The sequence below is a fragment of the Clarias gariepinus genome, chromosome 22, assembly GCF_024256425.1.
Source record: "Clarias gariepinus isolate MV-2021 ecotype Netherlands chromosome 22, CGAR_prim_01v2, whole genome shotgun sequence".
NCBI lineage: Eukaryota > Metazoa > Chordata > Actinopteri > Siluriformes > Clariidae > Clarias > Clarias gariepinus.
The window spans coordinates 24,108,170-24,128,516 of record NC_071121.1 but is presented as its reverse complement, the minus strand read 5'-3'; the positions used below and the strand labels follow the sequence as shown (position 1 = coordinate 24,128,516).

At 40.8% G+C, this 20,347-nt stretch overlaps 1 protein-coding gene across 1 annotated transcript; it reads right to left on the bottom strand.

Annotated features, from left to right (window-relative positions):
* Window positions 1-1,628: 1,628 nt before the first annotated feature.
* On the bottom strand, window positions 1,629-19,460 carry LOC128510351 (serine/threonine-protein kinase DCLK2). Its single transcript, XM_053482575.1, has 16 exons — window positions 18,634-19,460; window positions 14,362-14,714; window positions 12,065-12,197; window positions 10,749-10,841; window positions 10,588-10,667; window positions 9,119-9,194; window positions 8,310-8,412; window positions 8,123-8,180; window positions 7,268-7,387; window positions 4,358-4,504; window positions 4,065-4,198; window positions 3,740-3,914; window positions 3,244-3,324; window positions 3,032-3,124; window positions 2,908-2,929; window positions 1,629-2,820 (listed from the first exon to the last, which is right to left on the bottom strand). Exons 1-16 carry the CDS (start codon window positions 19,034-19,036, stop codon window positions 2,804-2,806), a joined length of 2,088 nt encoding a protein of 695 aa, XP_053338550.1. The 5' UTR covers window positions 19,037-19,460; the 3' UTR covers window positions 1,629-2,803.
* Window positions 19,461-20,347: the final 887 nt, after the last annotated feature.

Below are 20,347 nucleotides of genomic sequence, written 5' to 3'. Positions count from 1 at the left end.
GAAAAAAATGCACTATACTAAAATCATACAGGACTGAGCAAAAGTCTCTTTCCTTATTTCTTCATATTAAATTTAATTACATTTTCATCAGTGGTATAAATGTAAAGAAATAGGGAATGACACTTGCATTTTACTGTGGGTGCCTAAACACTTTAAAATTTAAAATTTGATCATTTATGTAAGAACCTCAGCAGCGTTATCATTTCCCCTCTCATCTGTTTCAACCTCTCAGCATTTAGCATCACCAGTGTACTAATCACTGGCCTGTTCATCTGCACCTGTTCCTCACTGGTTCATGCCTTAAGTTAGATATTTTAATTTTCTTGAATGATTCATTGGTCACTGTGTGGCTTAACAAACAAAACATTCCATTGAAACTGTTCAGGTGCTGCGGCTGGACTGAAAATCAGAGCGAGCCTGGAAAACTATTCCTCAAGCCTACATGGGAAAGAAATAAAAGAAAGTAAGTCTGGCTCTTTGGAAGCAACATATTAAGTAATGAAGGGGGCTCAAGACTTTTGCACAGAACTGGATATATTAAAAATGTTCTGTATCTGCACATATCTTTTTCTCTGCCTACTAAGGGTTCTTATCGCCCCACAGTGCTGTTGAACTCTTAGTTAGTCATAAGCTATTTATTATTATTTTTATTATTCATTTTTAAACAGTAGCTCTGGTAGTGTTGACTGTAATTCAAAAGACAGGTTACTATTAATACATTATTTTAATCTGTTATGTTTCTATAGTAATGGCTAATTCTGGACTATTATTATTATTATTGTTATTATAAAAAGTAAAAACTAGTTTTAGTATACAGTATGTGATTATCATTTTTAAAAGCTGTTTTTAATATTGTTGCAGATGTTTGTTTATTCAGATACTTTATTGATCCACAGGGAAGATAAAGAAATTACTTAAATGTACAAACTGAGCTACTTGTGTTTTTGAGCGGTATAGACGATCAGCGAGTGCGTTTTTCGTGTATTCGGTGTACAATGTCATGCATTTCTATAGATCCTATTGAATAAAAAAAAAAAAAGTCAAGAAACACAGCAATCAAATTTCCAGCTACTAACGATGTATTGTTGCGGTACAAAGAAAACCATGAAAGAACCAGTCCTACAGTGTAGACATGAAACACACTCATGGTACAAAAGATAATACTATTACACACGTCAATCCGTTCATGTCATTCGCATTTTTCTCTTTTAGATGAAAAACAAAACACTACCTGTGAAAAAGACTACAAGGTGCGAATTTATGGACACACACACGGACAATACTGCATTTCAGCTCTCTTTATCCATAAAATGCCAGCCGTATTGTGGCATAAAGCAAAATGGAGTACTTCCTGATTATCAGGTTTGTTAAAGAACAGACTGTCAGATGCTACCTTTCATACTGCACACGTACTCGGATGAGTTTGATATGAGAAATGATGTGTCTATTATAGCGGAGGAGTGGCTGAAAGGTCTAAGGAGGGGTGGGCGATATGATCATATTGGTTATTATTTACGTGATGCATTATATTTATCAAAATATATTGCTCAAAAAATATCGAGGGACCAGGTGATCTGGGACAGAGTTTTAAAAAAAAAAATTTTGAGCAGTATATATTATTAAAAACACGAACTTTGAAGGTGTGGTAATAATAAATTATATATATATATAAAAAAATCCAAAATAAATATCAAATAATACATAAATAGTATGTAATTAAAACCAGCTTCCAATGTAAATAACATAAAAAAAATTACAAACGTTCTTTTAAAAAAATAGCATGATACTTGGGGTATCTCAGAAGGTTGTATCGTGATATAATTTCAACACAAAACCATTAATATTTTATCATCATATTGCCCAGCCCTTATTCTAGGTATACTGAAATGGATTCATCTACTGCAATGATTTCTCTTTTTTTTTCTTCTTCTTCTTCACATCAAGACACTAGTATTTACAGGAAAAACAAAATAGAGAAAGAGAGGCAAAGAATGGCACCGTGGAGTATAAATGAGGTTGCTGGTTTGTTTGGAGAAGCTGCGAGCTATCACGCATCAGGTGCCTTCATAGGCGTGAGACTGGAGAATACAGGTTCTGGTCTTGTGTTGGTCTTTGCCATATTGATGTTGTGCAATTTGTTGCAGTCCTCTAATTATTTACCTCTTCCAAAAAAAAAAAAAAAAGGGTAGCAGGACAATTAACGGGGGGAAAGGCATTAGTTCAGCTGCGTGTATGAGCTGACAGGACAAGGTCAGAAGAATGTGAGAACGAGAGAGAGAGAGAGAGAGGTCTTGCTGGTCTGGTGGAATTAATCACAGCTCAGTGGATTTACTGTCGATCTAGTCGAGAATCAAGCGCTGAAGGTGTATCTCACCCGACAAATCCTCACGCTGGACCATATCCAGAGTCAAGTTCATTATATTCACACTTGGGTAATTGTATACACATACAGAGTGGGATCTTTTTTTTTAAATAAATAAACACTGCTTGTTTAAACACAAGCCTTTAAAGAAATTGGGCTAAAAAATAAGGACTGGAAAGAAGGAAGGAACTGGGGTTTCTCTTGCTTTTGTAATACGATGAAAAATTTTACAAGCAAGAAAAGGTTTCTAAATTAAAAAAAAAAAAAAGGACCAAACGGTCTTTGGGTGCAAGTTTCTTGCTATGGTACTACATGGATTTAACTCAACCCTGCATATGGCCCGTAGCTATAAAATAAAAGCTAGTACGCGTTTGTTTCTTATATCTTCCTTTGGGTTTTGTTGGGCGAACAGGTCTTCTTGTCTGTTGGTCCTCCTGTTGTCTACCTTGGGCTTTGCTCTACAGTACAAAGCACAGAAAGAGTATTGTTAAATTCAGAATGAACTTTGCGACGTGATCAGTTTTGAGGACAGTTTTAGCACTCACCCGTACCTTGTAGCTCATCCAGCTAGAATGAAATCGAAACACAAAAAAACATGTTATTGAGCTGTATTGTCTTCAGCTATGATAAATTCTTAAAATATTATTTGTATTATGTTAGTTGTTTGACCTGTGTGTCTGTCGCAGTAGTGTCCGGTGTGTGTTCGGTGCTCACTGCCTTCGATGTCTCGCATGTCACATTGTTCTCCAGCGTGGTGTCGTCCTGAGAATACACACACCAGCATCATCGTTGGTGTAAAACAAGGAGACTTCTTCCCTCTAAAACTAGGGCTAAAGGCAAAGGCATGTATGTGTGTGTGTGTGAGTTTGTTCGTGACTTACCAGGACCCACGGATGGAACAGGACCTCTTCTGCCGTGTAGCGTGCACTCACGTTTACTTGCAGCATCTTACCAATCAGATCCTGTAAAGAAACATGAATAAAATAAATAATAAAATTTTTATAGTTTTTGTTAGTGTTGGTTGGAATTGAATAATGTTAATGTTTGTTAGTGTAAAATTAGTGTTTGTGTGTTTTTATGGGTGTCAGTGTGCTAGTGTAGAGGTGGTGTGGGTTAATGCAGAATTAAGTGCTATTTTAAGTCAGTGTGGGGTCGGGGTAGCTCAGTGGTTAAGGCATTGGACTATGGTTCGGAAGGTGTCATGTTCAAATCCCACAACCATCAAGTTGTTCCCGTTCGGCCTTAAACCTGCAACTGCTCAGATGTATAATGAGAGAAAAATGTCTAGAGTTGGTGTGTGTCAGTGTGTTAGTGTAGAATCAGTGTCTGTCTGTGTTGGAGTATTAAAGTTAATGTCTGTGTGGGTTAGTTACCGACCTTGGCACTGGCACTGATGTTGTCCCAGTAAGGGGAGGGAAACTCCAGGCGGCCGCGTAAGATCTGTTCAAACAGCTCCTCCTGCTGGTTCCTCTCACTCCGGAATGGAGGAAAACCACACAGGAGGATGTACGTGATCACACCAGCTGCCCAGATATCAACTTTTAAACCATACCTGTCTCACACACACACACACAGTGTCATTATTATGTGTACAGTATCTCACAAATAAATGATATGCATTGTGATCCATTGTGAAAATCATGTCTGTAGTTAAAATTAGTTTCGCACACACACACACACACTCACACACTCAGAGTTATACCCTGTTTCTGCGATAATCTCAGGTGCAACGTAGGTGGGTGTTCCACACACAGTATAAAGCGGCCCCTCCACCACAGTGGCCAGACCAAAATCTCCCAACTTCAGAGACTTGGTACCATCAGGATATTCACACACCTACACACACACACAGACACACAACGTGTGAGTTTGGCGTTACACTGGATTAATGCTGTCTGTTTTATGATGAGAATGATAAATTTCCTTTCTGCTGTACAGATTCCATGTGTACCAGTGGTGTATATATGATATATATGTGTGTGTGTTTGTGTGTACCAGTAGGTTCTCTGGTTTAATGTCTCTGTGCACTATGCTCATGCGGTGCAGGTATTTGAGAGCTCCGGTCAGGTTGTACACCATGGCGCTGGCGTCTCTCTCTGTGTATTTCGTGGAAGAGGTGATGGCATCGAACAAATCTCCTCCCTGTGGAATACACACACAATTCAGGAAAGACATTCACACTTTATCCTGGCGAGGAATGTAATACTTGTACATCATTATCTAAGCAATTCCATGAAGAAGACCAGCTGTAATCATCCCACTGTATAAAGACCCTGACGTGGACTAATCTCAGCTATCAAAACAACAGCAGCAATAGAATGGCAGGAATCACATACGTACGTAAAAAAAAATACACAACAAGAGCTTAAGACTGAACTCCAGTAGCCGTGAGGCAGCAGTGCAACCTGCTCTACCGCCATCAGTCTTATAAAATCAATAACAATAAAACATTTATCCGTCTCAGAATATTGAGTGCAGGGCCAACATCTCTGTCGCCAGGAGTCCAGGACATTACAACAGTCCTGATCTCTGATGGAAAAGGATCGGTTTTGGACTCACGCTCTCTCTCTCACTTGCCAGTTAATCTAAAGACTAACTACATTACTGCAAAAGTATTCGGCCCCCTTGAACTTTTCCACATTTCGTCACATTACAGCCACAAACATCAATCAATTTCATTGGAATTCCACGTGAAAGACCAATACAAAGTGGTGTACACTGGAGAAGTGGAACGGAAATCATACATGATTCTAAACATTTTTTACAAATAAATAACTGAAAAGTGGGGTGTGCATAATTATTCAGCCCCTTGAGCCAATACTTTGTAGAACCACCTTTTGCTGCAATTACAGCTGCCAGTCTTTTAGGGTATGTCTCTACCAGCTTTTCACATTTAGAGACTGAAATCCTTGCCCATTCTTCTTTGCAAAACAGCTTTAGCTCAGTCAGATTAGATGGACAGCGTTTGTGAACAGCAGTTTTCAGATCTTGCCACAGATTCTCGATTGGACTTAGATCTGGACTTTGACTGGGCCATTCTAACACATGGATATGTTTAGGGTCGTTGTCCTGCTGGAAGGTGAACCTCCGCCCCAGTCTCAAGTCTTTTGCAGACTCCAAGAGTTTTTCTTCCAAGATTGCCCTGTATTTGGCTCCATCCATCTTCCCATCAACTCTGACCAGCTTCCCTGCCCCTGCTGAAGAGAAGCACCCCAGAGCATGATGCTGCCACCACCATATTTGACAGTGGGGATGGTGTGTTCAGAGTGGTGTGCAGTGTTAGTTTTCCGCCACACATAGCGTTTTGCATTTTAGCCAAAAAGTTCCATTTTGGTCTCATCTGACCAGAGCACCTTCTTCCACATGTTTGCTGTGTCCCCCGCATGGCTTGTAGCAAACTGCAAACGGGACTTCTTATGGTTTTCTGTTAACAATGGCCTTCTTCGTGCCACTCTTACATAAAGGGCCAACTTTGTGCAGTACACGACTAATAGTTGTCCTCCTGTATGGACAGATTCCCCCACCTGAGCTGTAGATCTCTGCAGCTCGTCCAGAGTCACCATGGACCTCTTGGCTGCATTTCTGATCAGCGCTCTCCTTGTTCGGCCTGTGAGTTTAGGCGGGCGGCCTCGTCTTGGTAGGTTTACAGTTGTGCCATGCTCCTTCCATTTCTGAATGATCGCTAGAACAGTGCTCCGTGGAATGTTCAAGGCTTTGGAAATCTTTTTGTAGCCTAAGCCTGCTTTAAATTTCTCAATAACTTTATCCCTGACCTGTCTGGTGTGTTCTTTGGACTTCATGGTGTTGTTGCTCCCAATATTCTCTTAGACAGCCTCTGAGGCCGTCACAGAGCAGCTGTATTTGTACTGACATTAGTTTACACACAGGTGCACTCTATTTAGTCATTAGCACTCATCAGGCAATGTCTATGGACAACTGACTGCACTCAGACCAAAGGGGGCTGAATAATTACGCACACCCCACTTTGCAGTTATTTGTAAAAAATGTTTGGAATCATGTATGATTTTCGTTCCAATTCTCCAGTGTTCACCACTTTGTATTGGTCTTTCATGTGGAATTCCGATGAAATTAATTCATGTTTGTGGCTGTAATGTGACAAAATGTGGAAAAGTTCAAGGGGGCCGAATACTTTTGCAAGCCACTGTATGTATTATCATTATTATCGAGGACGACATCATGTTAAAAAGGATTTTAAAAATTACATTTAAATTTAATCAGGAAATTCTCAGTATTAAATAGGCTAGTAATCTGTAAAATAAATAAATAAATAAATCTCTGTACATCTTAAATTAAATATTATTATAATCAATAATTTCTTTTCAAGTTGTACACATTTTAATAGTATGTTTAATAACGGTATCAGTTTTTGTTTCAGTAAAAATGTTCATTATTTAATCCGTTGCGTGATATTTTCACGGCAGCAGTGACAGGCATCCGAGGGGCTTATGTCACCATGGTAACGCACGTACCGGGGGTACCGAATGCTGGAATTTTGTCGGGGAAAGTTCTGTTTACTGACATGACCTGCAAACAGAGCAGGGAGTAGGGAGCACCCTGTCAAGTACACTTCGGAATGGAACGCAGCCAGTGTTGTATTCATTCGTGTATTCATTCATTCATTCATTCATTCAATCATCTGCTACACCCCTTATCCTATACAGGGTCGCTGAAAGCATGAAACCTATACCAAGGAAATACGGCCTTGAGGTGGGGGACCAATCTAACAAAGGGAACACATACACATGCGTGAACACCACTTATCCTAATCCGCATGTCTTTGGACTGTGGGAAGAAGTTCCTGAAGGAAACCCACCAAGCACTGGGAGAACATGCAAACTCCACGCACACAGACAGTATAAAGAAATGTGTCAGCTTTCAAATCACCTTAACAAGCTCCATGACCAGGTAGAGCTCTGTGGGTGTGTCCACTTCCTCGATCAACAGGATGATGCTGGGGTGCCGAACCCGGCGCAATATCGCCACCTCGTTGGCTATCAGATGCTCCTGTGTGAACAAGTTTCAGAGCACGAGTTAGGGCTTTAGCCTAGCATATACTGTATAACTATAACTAAGGACATAACTAAATATGCTCTCTGGTATAGACCCCTGTACATTACTGTACTGTGCGCATTAATGCGATGAGCCTGTCATCATTTTACAACAAGCATCATCAACCCTGGTGTTTCATAATGTGGTGGTAAAGACCTATTTCTTACTAAGCTGTAGATATTTGGGTTATAATTTAACTCACCCAGTAACTAAGGATCTATCTAATGATGGAAACTTCAAAGCACTTTTGTAAGTCGCTCTGGATAAGAGCATCTGCAAAATGCAATGCTGATCGGGCTGGTTTAAGTATTTTATGTAATTTATTTATACATGACAATCTCTGGAGTTTGCACAGAATGCTGCAAATATAAATGCATGTGCTGATATAGGAGGTCAGGAATGAATATTCAGATTGGTTTGAGCTAACGGGAAGAGTACAGTAACTAAAAAATAACCACCCTTTACACCCGTGCTGAGCTGAAAAGCATCTCAGGATGCACAAACTGTCAGGCAGATGGCAGTTTCTACAACAGAAAACCATATTGAATTTCACCTCGTCAGCCAAGAAGAGGAACTTGAGCCTACTCTGCACACACACTCGCTGAAACGTTACATGATTGGCTGATTGGATAACTGCAGACATTCCCAGCAGTACAGGTATTCCTAAGCAATATATAACAGTCTTCTTACCTTCCCACTGCATTTGGCTTTGTCTATGATCTTCAGAGCATACTCCTGCCCAGTGGCCCTAAACACACACACACACACACACACACATACATACATACAAATATAAACAAAACCCAAGCCCTTGTGGTGGTTAAATATCTAGTTTTACAACCCAACTTGTGTGAGTGTGTGTTTTTGTGTTCCGTACCGCTCGACGCACTCCTTAACCACTGCGAAGTTTCCATCTCCGATGACTTTCCCCACTTCGTATTTATCTGTGATGATGGAGGACTGCGGCTTATTTCCATTTACTGAGACGCCGCAAAAAGTCATTAAGCGGAAGAGAAGAAAGAGGGGGGAGAGAAAGAGAAAGGATAAGATCGGCGAATGTGAGAAATGAGCGGGAAGTAGAAGAAATAAAGAGAAAAGGAAAATTTATTATGAGTTGGTTTTGACTATTTAGTGCTGTTCAGGATTTGGAAGAAAAAAAACAATCCACACTGTTACTCTGAAATCTAATGTAAATATTCATGATGTGATGTGATTAGCAAGACAGGAAGCTTATTTGCTGCCTGGTGCTGTTTTTTTTATTATAACCGCAGGCACCATTATCAGGGTACGGTCTACAGAGCTCGGCCGTGCCGATGAAAGACGTGTAATCGGAACGTAATTCGTACAAAAATAATAAATCTTGTAGACCAGTGAAGATGATAATCGTTTGAAAGCTCACTCTTCAAGGTGAATTTATTCCTTTACAGAAGGTTATGTGATGCTAATTTGTGCATATCACTTCACAATCTCAGCCATCATGTCTTTCACACCTCAGCACACACACACACACACACACACACACACTCCCGTATAACATATTCATTCATTCGACTCGGCAGGTTTCTCTCCATTTTCCCATCACGCGATCTTACACTGCACACATTAATCTCTCTCTCTCTCTCTCATTTTCTGTGTGTGTGTGTGTGTGTAAGAGAGAGAGAGAGAGAGAGAGAGAGAAAGATTTACCTTCTGGGCTCAAGTCTTCTTCTCCATTTAGTTCTCCGGAGGGGGGAGGGGAGGGAGATACATGTCGGGAGGAGATCTGCAGAGAACACACAGACACACACACCCACACGGACACACACATACACAATGCAAAATCGTAAACAAATTGGATAGGCTTGGTTCACGCTTGGTTAGAAATGAGATCAAAGCCTGAAGTAATAACTGGTGTTGCAGAATCTGGCATGGCTGCAAACTGTGATGTAGTGATGTGAGTGAAAGCACCTCATTTTAAGGCATCTGACCCAGACATGTGCCCGTCCTTCACAAAAAGCATAATTAAAACAATTTTAAGAATGCCCTCAAATCATATGATTTAACCTACATATGATGAAAAAAATCCAGATAACTGCAGATAACTTCTAGTTAGTAACTTAATGAACCAGTGAATGCTTTGTATTCCCTCATTAAAAATGTGCTGCCAGTCATGAATGCACCGCTGTCTTCACTTCTTCACCAAAAGTGAATCTTCATCTCCGTATGGCTGCTTTCGGAAGACCAAACAGGTTAAAGTCCAATAGAGCGAGATCAGGACTGAAGGAAGGACGCTTTAACACCTCAAAACCAAGTTTTTGCAGGGTTACGGCAGCATGGGCGGAAGTGCGCGGATGTGCATCGTCATGCAACGCCCTTGGACTAGAGTTCAATTTTAATTCAATTCAGTTTTATTTGTATAGCGCTTTTAACAATTGTCTTTGTCGCAAAGTAGCTTTACACAATCAAAAGAACTATTTAAGTTTGTATGGAATGTGAGTGAGCAATCCTTACATAAAAAAAGTGTTTAATCGAAAGTTTAGTCTGGCTGTAACGAGCACTGTTGATTGTTGAACCAGGTAATGTTCCAATACTTCTGGCCCTTGACAATCACAGAAACTTGTTAGCATTGATGGATTTTCCAGCTGATGGTTGACTTTTAAGCTTCTTCTCGGTCGTCGATTGAGGATGTTTACGTTCCATACTCTGCCGTTTACTCTCAGGCTCGTGGTGATGAATCCATGTCTTGTTAATACCATTGATTCTCTTTAAGAAACGTTCACCTTCTGTCCAAACTTTGCTTGCAGATATCTAAACGCTTCTGTTTATGCTCTTCTGAGAGATGTTTCAGCACCAGGTACACCCACTGACCATAAAAAAATTAATCACTGCGCTCTGCTCTTCTTTCATTTCTTTCAAATCACAATTATTGCTTACACCGCAGTTCCAACTGGCCTGATGTAATACGTTCACACCTGCAGCAGTGACCAGAGTGACAGTAGCCTGGAACGGAAAGCGCTGATAAGGCCGTGCGGCCAACAGAGGTGTTAATATAACCGGAATGCAGATCATTTTTGACTCACCCAAAAAATGCAGACTTTGTGTATTTTTTTAACATTTAGTTTTAACCATTACTCATTTAAGAACACTCACAGAGAACAGATCTCACACACGTTTACCTTTTGGCTGCGGGGACTTCCTGGGCTTGTCGGGGACATCGACGACCTCGCAGTCGGGCTCTGGCTTCTCATCGCCTCGGCTTAAAGACGAGCAATCAGACATCATGCCGATGATACATATAGTAAAGGTTAATACATACAGTAAACCGTTTCCTGATTACCTGATACGGGTGATTTTGACCTAAAAATTCCAGAGTTTCTACAGGCAGTGGATTTAACAGGAGCTGACGACTTCGACGATTTCATCTTACACTCTGTAAGACACAGACATGATAATTAAGAGGGAGAAAACATACAAAACATACAAAAGACACAGATGTCACCTAGTTTTCTAAAAAACAGTTTTGAAGCTCAAATGTGGAATCCTGGATGGGCAAAAAGAAGGAATGAACGGAGCCTGGATGTTGGCTGGAACCTGCCTACTTACTTCAGTTACCACAAGCTTACTAGAAAACTAAGGTGGCTAATGTTAATTTATACGCTAAGGTTCCTTTGCATTTTATTGAATAAGCATGCTTTGGAGGGGCTACACAGCTGAAAAATAAATTTATTATTTTTTTATTATAATTTAAACTGATGAGTTAAATAAAAATTCACTTCGCAATGGAAATCAAGTTATGGAGACCAAAATCCTTTATTTATTTATTTATTTTTTGGTATTAGGCTGTGAACATGTTTATTTCTGTTGTAAAGTTGAATATTTTTACATTGGGGTCTATGAAAATTGACTCACTTTAGAGCCAGCAACCTAGTGGTCATTCGAGGAACTGCGCGTTTTGGCACTTCAGCGTTGAACTCATTTTGCAGAAGCGGATGTTGCCACTTGCTTTAAACTGTCCAGTTTGCATAATTAAAAAAAATACACAAAGATTAATGAGAAAGAAACGTTAAGTGGCTAGGATTTTCCAACTAGCCTATAGTTCTAATTATATGCGTATGCATATTCACACACTCCCGGACATTTCATACACAACCAACGGGTTTCTATATTCCCTATATTTGTACAGCTAAGTTTTTTCTTATATTTTATATTTTTACATTTTATTCTTATCCTCACAGCTAAAGTTTTTTCTATATCTTGTTTTATTTTATATTTATTTCTTATTGATCTTTTTATAAGGTCACAGACGGTCGTATAAGCATTTCACCGCATATCCTACTGTGTATGAGTGTGTATGTGACAAATAAAATTGGAATTAGTTTAGAAAATTTTATTTTGTTATTGAATTAAAGTCAGGGCGGGGCCAAGAACACTGTGCATTGCTGATTGGTTATACAAACTGTGCGGACGTATAACGCTATACGGTTCATGTGATTGGAAACCTTTTTTGGGGTTGATAGCACTTTGAACCGTCAAATCATGAAACCACAAAATAATTGATGACTTCATGCACATTAAAGTTTAAGAGCTACTTTGATGATCATCCAGTCACTGATCCTCGGTTCTCCTGTTTCCATTTCTTCACTTGTGTATTACCGTTAACGAAGGCAGCGGCTGATGCTTTCCCAGCATGTCCGATCGCAGCGTCGTCCTGAGCGTAGCGGAACTTCTCGAGGCCGCATGCAATAAACACGTCGTCATCGCCGAAAAAGTCCTGCAGGCTCGTTAGCTACGAAGATAAGCAAAGCGAAACTCGGTCAGAATCTTGCTGAAACTTAGAGCAGCAAATCACATATAATCATGGCTTTAAAAAAAAAAACTTTTTCAACGGCCCTTGACTTTAATTTAAAATTCAAAAATGCATCATTTGAATATGCATCATTTCGTCTCAAGATCTGGCACCAGCCTTACAACCCGCACAGAAAAATGGATCATGTGAATGTAGCTCAATATTCTAGCATCGTTCTAAAACAAAATGGCTTCTGCACATGTAAGTCGTCTCCTCGGGTCTGGGCTGCTCTCGTGTAACAGCTCCTTCTGTACTGTGTGTAGTTTTATAACAAGGTGAAACATTTAAAAGAAGACCTTCTAGCAGGTGCAGCTGCAATGAGAAACCAGCAGTTTTGCTGATAAGGTGCAGGAGGGTGCACACACACACACACACACACTCACACTCACGAAAAGACTTCCGTCTCGCCAAGGAACAAATAAGGCTTTCAAGGATTCCCCTCCTTCCCCGCAGTAGAAAAATGTGTGGCATATAAATGAGCTCTGGTCCTCTTCCCAATCACACACACACACACACACACACACATCCCAAGACTAACTTGTGTGGTTCCTGTCTCTGCTGAGCCATTTAGGGAGTTCACCCAAGAGGAGCGGAGAATGGTTACCATAGCAACTGGCCTGCAGCCAGAGCCGAACTGGGCTTCTCCTGCCCCCTCCGACACCCCCACCCATCAATCCTCCCACCCACACACACACACACACACACACACACACACAGTGTAGCATGCTATCACACTATTGATTACGAGTGTATTTTCTGGTAGATGTCAGTTGTACCCTTAGAAGCTGAAACTCGAGGTTTTTAAAATTCCTCTCACTGAAAATCTTCCTCTTCTTTACACAAATTGACTGAAGATGCTAAAAACACTTTACACTTGATTTCTAACTAGATATTGCGTAGGATGCTGGCCAGTACTTTTACTTCGCCGAGTTCCCACAATTCATCAATCACAAAGCAGACTGCTCAGGCTGAAGCCACTTGTGCATAAATATGTGTGTGTGTGTGTGTGTGTGTGTGGTTTTTAAAACTTGAATTATTAATTCCATGCCACTGAGCTTTGAATAGGGTTGCAAAGTGGAACAGTGAGTAGTGTTGAGGTTGCCGCCCCCACCACACGCCCAGGCTCCACGCCTGAATCCTCACCTCTGGGATTTTTTTTTTTTTTTCTAAATTGGCTGCACTAAATTTCCTCTAGGTGTGTATGGGAAAATGTGTGAATGTGCATCCTGAAATGGACTGGCAGGCCATCAAGAGTGTATTTCCGTCCCATTCCTGGTATTCCTGGGACAGGCTCCAGATCCGCAGTGACCTTGACCAGGATTCTAAATTAATGACTAATCTTTGGTGTAATTTATAACATTAGTTTTGCAGTTTGTTTATATTAGCTAACTTAATGAAGTGTCTCTCAAAGTGTATTCCCTAGTGGGCTGTAAGGGTACTGCAGGAGTTTTTTACAAACAGCATTTGTAAAAAAAAGAAAAAAAAATGTTGTAATTAGGTTTAAAATTCCTATAACATATTTATGATTTAGTATATACATTTTAAAAGTATCAAGAACTAATAAAACAAAGCAATAGGATATAAACATGATATTTTTTAGTTATTGCATGTGCCTTGCGTCATGTGTTTTTCATGTTTTAAAACAGGCCACAGCATTATTAAGTTTGGGAACGTCTGAGCCTAATGACTCGATACAACTTAAACTTCATGAAGTCCAAATCCAGAATTTAACTATTGGTTTAGAGTGTGGGCAGAAATTCTACTTTTACTGGAAAAGGTCATGTAACTGACATTCTAACCAACAGTAGGGAAACAGCAAAATCCATTTTTCATGTCCTTCATCCTTTTTCCGCCTATGAATTGGCATCTCTGTGCACTGCTTTAAGAATTTCAATATTCTTGTAGCAAGGGGTAAAAAATAAACACGTCAAACCTGTTACACTCAAAAGTCTGAAATTTCAATGTTGTGGAAGCCTCGCATGCAGCACAAACCCATCTGACAAGTACAGAATGTCGACACACTGCCTGAGTGGTTCCACAATGTTTCTTGCTATTCTACACCCAATCCTAAGTGTCACCTGGAAGTTTGTAAACCGCTACCCACCTGCTTCCCGTCTAGTGTGTACAGCTTTTTCACGGCTCCAGAGTCGAGCTTAATGGCCTCCGTGATATCAGCCAGAACCTGCTCGAAGGAGTGAGCCGTCTTTTTATTTAGCAGCACTCTGACAGCCTTGCGTGGCTTTACACCGCTCCGGATCACAGTCACCAGCTTGGGTTTGATAAAGTCTTTACTCTCTTTTCCCTCTCCTGGTCCCCGCGGGATACCGCCCGAACCCTGACGACATGCTCCGGCCAACACGCCTGTCCCCGCCAGCCGAGAGCCCCAGTTAGGATTCACGTTCTTAGTGTAGTCCACTTTGCGGTATGGCTCGTTAGAGGCACACACGTAGCTCTCCCCTGCAGGCAAAAAAAATTTAAATAGCAACCTTCTTAAAAAATACTTAAAACTTTCATGCACGTTTTTGAAATGTGTAACCATCATGGAAGTCACAACTTTAAAATGATTAAAATGATACATGTACATTCGAAGTAAAATGTTTAAGATTCAATGGAACTTTTAATTTATTAGAAGTGGAATGGAAGTCAAATGGAAGTTTAATTTAAGTCAAATGAATGAGGAATAGGTTGTAAATAAAAGTCAATAAAAAAAAAAGTTGAATGAAAGGCCACGAGTGTCCAATAGACCTCCAGTAGAAGCATAATGAATGTCTAACTAAAGTTAAAGGAAACCTGACTAAGCATGAAATTATTGATAAATAAAGTCAATGAAAATAGAATATCGAAAAAAACATCAAACGAAATGCGACTCAAAAGCAAATGAATGTCCGGCGATATTGTAATAAAAGGAATGGGACTTAAATAGACATTCAATAATAGTCAAAAGAAAGTCCACTGGATGTGCAATGAATTTGAATAAAAGTCAAATGAAAGTCAAATAAGAGTAGAGCTGCACGATTTGATTTTAAAAAATCACACTAGGATTATTTTTCATTGCAATCTAATATAATCTGCCCATTTAACTACTGTATTAAATGTACTAATTTATGTTCATGATCTCATCAAGAGGAAGTTTGACAATATTTATCAAATCAAATTTATTTAAAAAACATACAGTATATATTTCGGCGTTTGGCAGATGAATACTTAAACGAATGCTTAAATTATCGACAAACTCAATGTAAATTCCTACGTATGTGCATATTACCTGAAATAAATTGCTAACTTTTGCGATTAAACAATTGCATAGGTCCATATTGCGATTTAGATTCATATGCAATTAATTGCTAAATTTTATTGAGTCAACTAAAAATCAAATAAATTTTTTATAAAACTTCAAGGGAGATCATTCCGGCATTCCGGAATTTCTTTCAGGATCAATAAAGTCTTTTCTTAAAGTTCTATCTATCTTTCTATATATATATATATTTCTATATATATATATATTTCTATATATATATATATATATATATTTCTATATATCTTTCTATCTACAGTATGAACGCTAATAAGCAACCAATGAAATTTTAATAAATATTGAGTGCAAATGAAAATCGAATGTTTCTGACCTTCATCTGTCAGAATCTATCAGAACTAAACATTGGTTTGATGACCTCGTCTGCGAAACCTGACCAATAAACGATCAGCTCTTCACATGCAACAAAACCCAAACCCTTAAATGCAAAAAAAATATGTTTCATTGACTTTATATTAGTGCCCAAAGATGATTCTAGGCAAAAAAAATTGCAAGGGGCCTCACCAAACAGCATTCATCACCATTATCTTATAAATAATGCATAAGCTTGTCATCCCTCGGGGGATCCCTACTGGCCTGGGGCACCAAGCAGTTGCCTGTCTTGCCTGTTGACAAGCAGCACCTCTGCTAGTGCCACGCTTCTTATTGTTTTTGCATGGATCTGTTTCCAACACCTACGTAAATGGATTCCCCAGTATTGATCCAAGTGCTATTTGAGGCAATAAACTGCGAAAAATCAATCAGTTTAGGCTCTGTTCGATGACTGTGATGTGCAGCTGACTACCAAAGACATCAAGATTGGTGGAACCCATTAAATCCTTTAAAGGCTATTGGAATAAGATTTTATTGTCCCAATTTAAATGACAATGAAATTTAATCACTAGAAAACTTAAAATAAGTTGAGAATCAGCTTTTTGTTTAAACATCTGGAACATATAAGATATATTTTTTAAATGGCCCTTTAAACTATCAGATTTAACTTGTTTTAGGCTTACATGGTACATCATTCACTCACTCAGTCATTCTGCCTATGGTTTATCCTAATCACCTTTGGGGGAAACCTGCAGTCTATTCCAAGGGACTCGGAGCACGAGGCAGGGTAAACTCGCTACGGGTGCCAACCCATCGCCAGGCACACAAGCACACATCACTCACTCACACACTACGGTGAATTAGGAAACACCAATAAGCCTCTTTGGACTATGGGAGGAAACCGGAGTACCCAGAAGAAACCCACCAAGCAAGTGGAGAACATGCAAACTTCACGTACACAGACCCGAGGTAGGTATCGATCCTCCGACCCTGAAGGTGCAAGGCCACAGGATGCCTTAAATCCGTTATTTGTACTTTTCTTTAACTATTTGACATTTTTTAAATTATTTAACATTTTTTTAAATTATTTCGTCATTTCACTACTTTAATTTCGACGCCTCTTTGCTTCCCTGGTTCTGTTTTTCTTCACACTGCTTTAAGTGTAAGACTTGTGTAAGGAATGATACTTGTGGAATACATACAGTAGTCCCCTTTCAAAAGTGGAATTAGTTCAGACCACTCTGTTCAGCATGCAAATGCAGGTAGCCGAGGTTAATGAGGGAATCGGGTTTCAAAAGAGACGATAAAGGAAACAAACGTTCAGAACAACTAGTAACCCCCACCCTGTCCACGGAGTGTATGTAGGGTCAGGATTTTGTGCTGCATTAGACAGAGAGAGCGAGAGAGAGAAAGACTGACTGAGACAGACACACACATACAGGGCAATGTTAAATTTGGGATTTCTGCAACCCTAAGCATATAAAGAATTAGAGAAAATGAAAGCACAGCAAGGCGACAGAGGAACGCACAGAAGCAGATAGCGTCAGAGAAAGGAGACAATGTGAACGTGAAATGCTAATGAAGTGCACTGTGATGTGAAATTAATGGTGATGGTACAGTAGTTGTGCTGGCTGTCGTTTTGCAGCATGCTCGGTCAATTTAATAAAATGTGACAGGAATTATTCGAGGAAGAGCATGAGACTCCAGAAGGACCAAATGTTCACTCTGCGCTTATGGTTATCATTCAGGATGCTAACTCATCAACAGACTGGAGTCCTGTTAAAAGTAATACCTGCTCCGGAAATGACAAATCAATTTCCGTGATGAAGATCAATGCGACCATTAGCATCACTCGTGGCTTTCGAGTTAAGAGCCAGACATGCTGCTGTCAGCAAAATCGCCGGGGGTGGGGTTGTGTATGGAGGAGCGGGCTCGATGATGGGGGAGGATATGTGTGTGTGTGTGTGTGTGTGTGTGTGTGAACTAATCTCAGTCAGGTCCACTGCTTTACATTTGCTCTGCCCTCAGTTAAACCCTGTGCCGTCAGAATGAAACCCGGATTCCCTCTCCATTGGCCGGAATTCACTGGGTTACCATGACGACCGTTCCTACGAGCTCATTGGCTACTTCCAAAACCGCATAGTACTGTACGTGCCCAGGATTTTAGACTTCAAGGGTTACAGCCCCTAATTATGTAGAGGATGAGGTCGCTTGATAATTATAATATTAATAATAATTATAATAATAATTATGTGTAGGACAGACAGAGTGCACGGACTATGATTGATTACTATAATTAGTAATATTAATATTTAAAAATGATAAGCACAGGGCTGATATGATTCAGCGTTAGGATTTGAATGGGTAATACAGTACATCTGAGTCAGATTTGGGATGGCACTTGATTTGGGGTGGCATGAAGTACTATTTTTTTTCCCCTAGGGTGCCACCCATGCAGTGTGCAAAAATCAGTTTTGATTTATTATTTATTTGAGTTATTAACTGATTATGGAACTATAGTATAGTGTAGTTATGATGGTGGGTTACAATGCTCATATGTGAATGCCATGCCTTTATGTTTTAGTTACATTGTAATAATATGATGATATGATGTAATCACTATATTCTTTAATACTATTTATAATAATATGCTAATATTGATGAATTCTCAGAAGCATTAATTCCGTTCCTCGTGGCGATGCCGGTGCAGCAGGCCCTTCTCCTTATCCTGCGGGAGCTCCTTTGTCTTACCTTCCAGCAGCTCGTCTAGGCTCGTCACCCTCTTGCTGCCGTCCGCCGTGTAGATGGTGCGGACGCCCTGCGGCAGGTGCAGGTTGTCGGCGAGAGCGCGCGTCAGCTCGGCCAGCAGCGCGTCCAGAGAGCGGAAGCGGTCGTTCGACACGGCGTAGACGAGCCCTTTGAAGTAGCGGTCCCCGTTGCGGTAAAAGCGCACCTTACGCGCACGCTTCTCGGAGCTGAGCGCGCGGAGAGTGCGCGTCCGGTAGAAGCTGCAGTTGGCGCTCTGAGCCGGGCTGGGCACCAGACTGCTCGCGCGGGACCCGGACTGAGAACCGGAGCCGGCGGCGCGTGTCGAGCGCCGAACCTTGTCCCGTTCGTCGAAGTGCTCCAGCTCGATGCTTCTGTTTAGAGCCATTTCTACTTATTTCTGTCTTGCAATGAGAAAAAGAAAGAAAGAAAGGCAGACGGACGGACGGACAGAAGGAGGGAGGGAGGTAGGCGGGTGCGCGCTGCTTATCGCCGGGTCTACACGAGATCCCTGCGCGAGTCCCTTTACGCGTGCCGGCGGCGGGGTGACCCCCAGTGAGACAGGGGCGTCGTGCTGCACACCATCATCATTCACTTTTACTTTGCGCGTGATAAACGCCCGCACCTCTTCTTCCTCCTCCTCCTCCTCTTCCTCTGGGATGTTATTCCCTGAATTAACTGGTCACACTACAATAAAAGACTACAAGTGCAATCCTTGGAACAATCCAGATTCACTCCCAAAGACAATAACCCAAGCACCATGCTTCCTTCCCCAGCCTGCCTTTGTACGTCCCCGCGGCGGAGGAGGAGGATGGATGGATGGATGGATGGATGCGCGCGCTGTGCAGGTGCTGGACGCGCGGCGCTGTGACCGGGGCAGCATGGCCGCTGACGAGAGCGCGCACAGGCTCTCATACGGGAGCGCGCAGAGCCGCGCAAGCAGGTGAAACGGGTATCCTCTGGGTCTTAGTGCACCACGGGTGTTTGCAACGTGTTCGTCTGTGACAGTGTGTGTGTGTGTGTGTGTGTGTGTTTGTGTTAACCATCAATGTCCAGACACATTATACATCAAGCATTGTCCTGCTGAGTGAAACCTCATATTATTTATAAATTGTTCTTCTTCTTCTTATGTTTTTGTTTACAAAGTAAATATATTTACAATGAGCTCAAAGAGATCAAAAGAGACACACACAGATAGAAATGAAGAGTCGGAGCCAAATAAAAAAACAGATTTTTTAAATTTAATTTATTTCTTTTTATTTAACATATGTATTTGCATGTATAGCCATTGGTGGCTCAGTGGTACTGTTGGTTTCTTGCCTGCCACACGGAAGGCCCGGGTTCAATGCCCAAACCTCAGCCACTGGATGGCAGTACCAGTCCCATGCCCAAATAAAATGGGAGGGGTGGATCAGGAAGGGCATCTGGCGTAAAAACCAGTGCCAAACTTATGTGGATCAGATGGCCCGCAGTGGCGACCCCTCAACAGGAGCAGACGAAAAACAAAAATAAAAAAAATTATGTTTGTAGAATAAAACAACAAACAATACATAAAATTACAAACAGTAATGAAACCATAAGCCAAATATATCATTCGATGGTAGTGGTTTGCACTTTGGCTCGCACATTCAGGGTCTCCCTGTGCTTATTAGGTTTCCTTCTTTCTCTGGGTATTCTGATTTCCTTCCACAGTCCAAAG

Coding starts and splice junctions, on each gene's coding strand:
- LOC128510351 (XM_053482575.1), bottom strand. CDS start 19,036: ATGGCTCTAAACAGAAGCATCGAGCTGGAGCACTTCGACGAACGGGAC. Junction 10,842..12,064: donor AGCCGCTGCCTTCGTTAACG/GTAATACACAAG, acceptor TGTGTCTTACAG/AGTGTAAGATGAAATCGTCG. Junction 2,930..3,031: donor CTACTGCGACAGACACACAG/GTCAAACAACTA, acceptor ATTTCATTCTAG/CTGGATGAGCTACAAGGTAC.